The 744-nt window shown below is 53.2% G+C and overlaps 1 protein-coding gene across 1 annotated transcript in view; it reads left to right on the top strand.

Annotated features, from left to right (window-relative positions):
- Positions 1–590, top strand: part of LOC104160952 (fibroblast growth factor 1-like) — a gene marked incomplete at its 3' end in the record, with an annotated part of 853 nt that extends 263 nt beyond the window's left edge. The window contains exon 2 of the mRNA XM_009699215.1: positions 555–590. Within this exon, the coding sequence (XP_009697517.1) occupies positions 555–590 (36 nt within the window). The remainder of the gene's footprint in view (positions 1–554) is intronic.
- Positions 591–744: the final 154 nt, after the last annotated feature.

Below are 744 nucleotides of genomic sequence, written 5' to 3'. Positions count from 1 at the left end.
GCTCTGTACCGAGCTCTCTTTCCTCCTGGTGGCAACACACCTTGCAGGAGCCAGCTCACGCACCAAACGCACCTATAGCCTGTACGCAGGGCCCGGGGAGGCACGGTATGGATGCTATTTCACATCCGCAGAAGTATTAAATCTGAACCTGGTCGTCAACATAATCGCAGGCAGGCAGACGACACAGGACCAAGGTGCTAACGGCAGCACGGCTGGCTTACGCAGCAAGCCGGCAGCTGGAACAAAAGGCTGAGGAGCAGGCTCACATCCCACCCGCACACAGCCATCACACACAGTGCTATGGTTTCTTTGCATCTGCCCTGGGTACGAAGATTCAGCACAAGAGCCGTGCCCTGCAGCTCCGCATCTTCGTAGATGAAGTCGTCAGCCGGAGCGCAGGTCCCTGCGTGCAGAACGGATTTTATCTGTGTGTTCTGCACACAGCGTGCGTACCCCCTTGCCTTTGGGGAAACTTCCCTTTCCCCTTATGCAGCAAATTAAATCCCTGCAGGATGCAAAAAGCCCAACAGAGGCAAGAATGAGGTGAAAGAGAGTTCTTTTGAGACTTACGGCTTTGGAAATGCACTCACGTTACCATTCACATTTTTTCTGAAAACAGGCATGGATTATTGTATGGTGAAACAGTTACAATACATTTTACACGCACCTGTGTGTCACAAAGATTTAATGGGCCACCCGTGGCCAGAGTCTCCTCTTGCCCGTCCCCGGTCCCTGCAGTCGGCG

This window comes from Cariama cristata, unplaced genomic scaffold, assembly GCF_000690535.1.
Source record: "Cariama cristata isolate BGI_N322 unplaced genomic scaffold, ASM69053v1 scaffold26814, whole genome shotgun sequence".
Lineage (NCBI taxonomy): Eukaryota > Metazoa > Chordata > Aves > Cariamiformes > Cariamidae > Cariama > Cariama cristata.
This window is presented reverse-complemented; position numbering and strand designations above follow the sequence as displayed.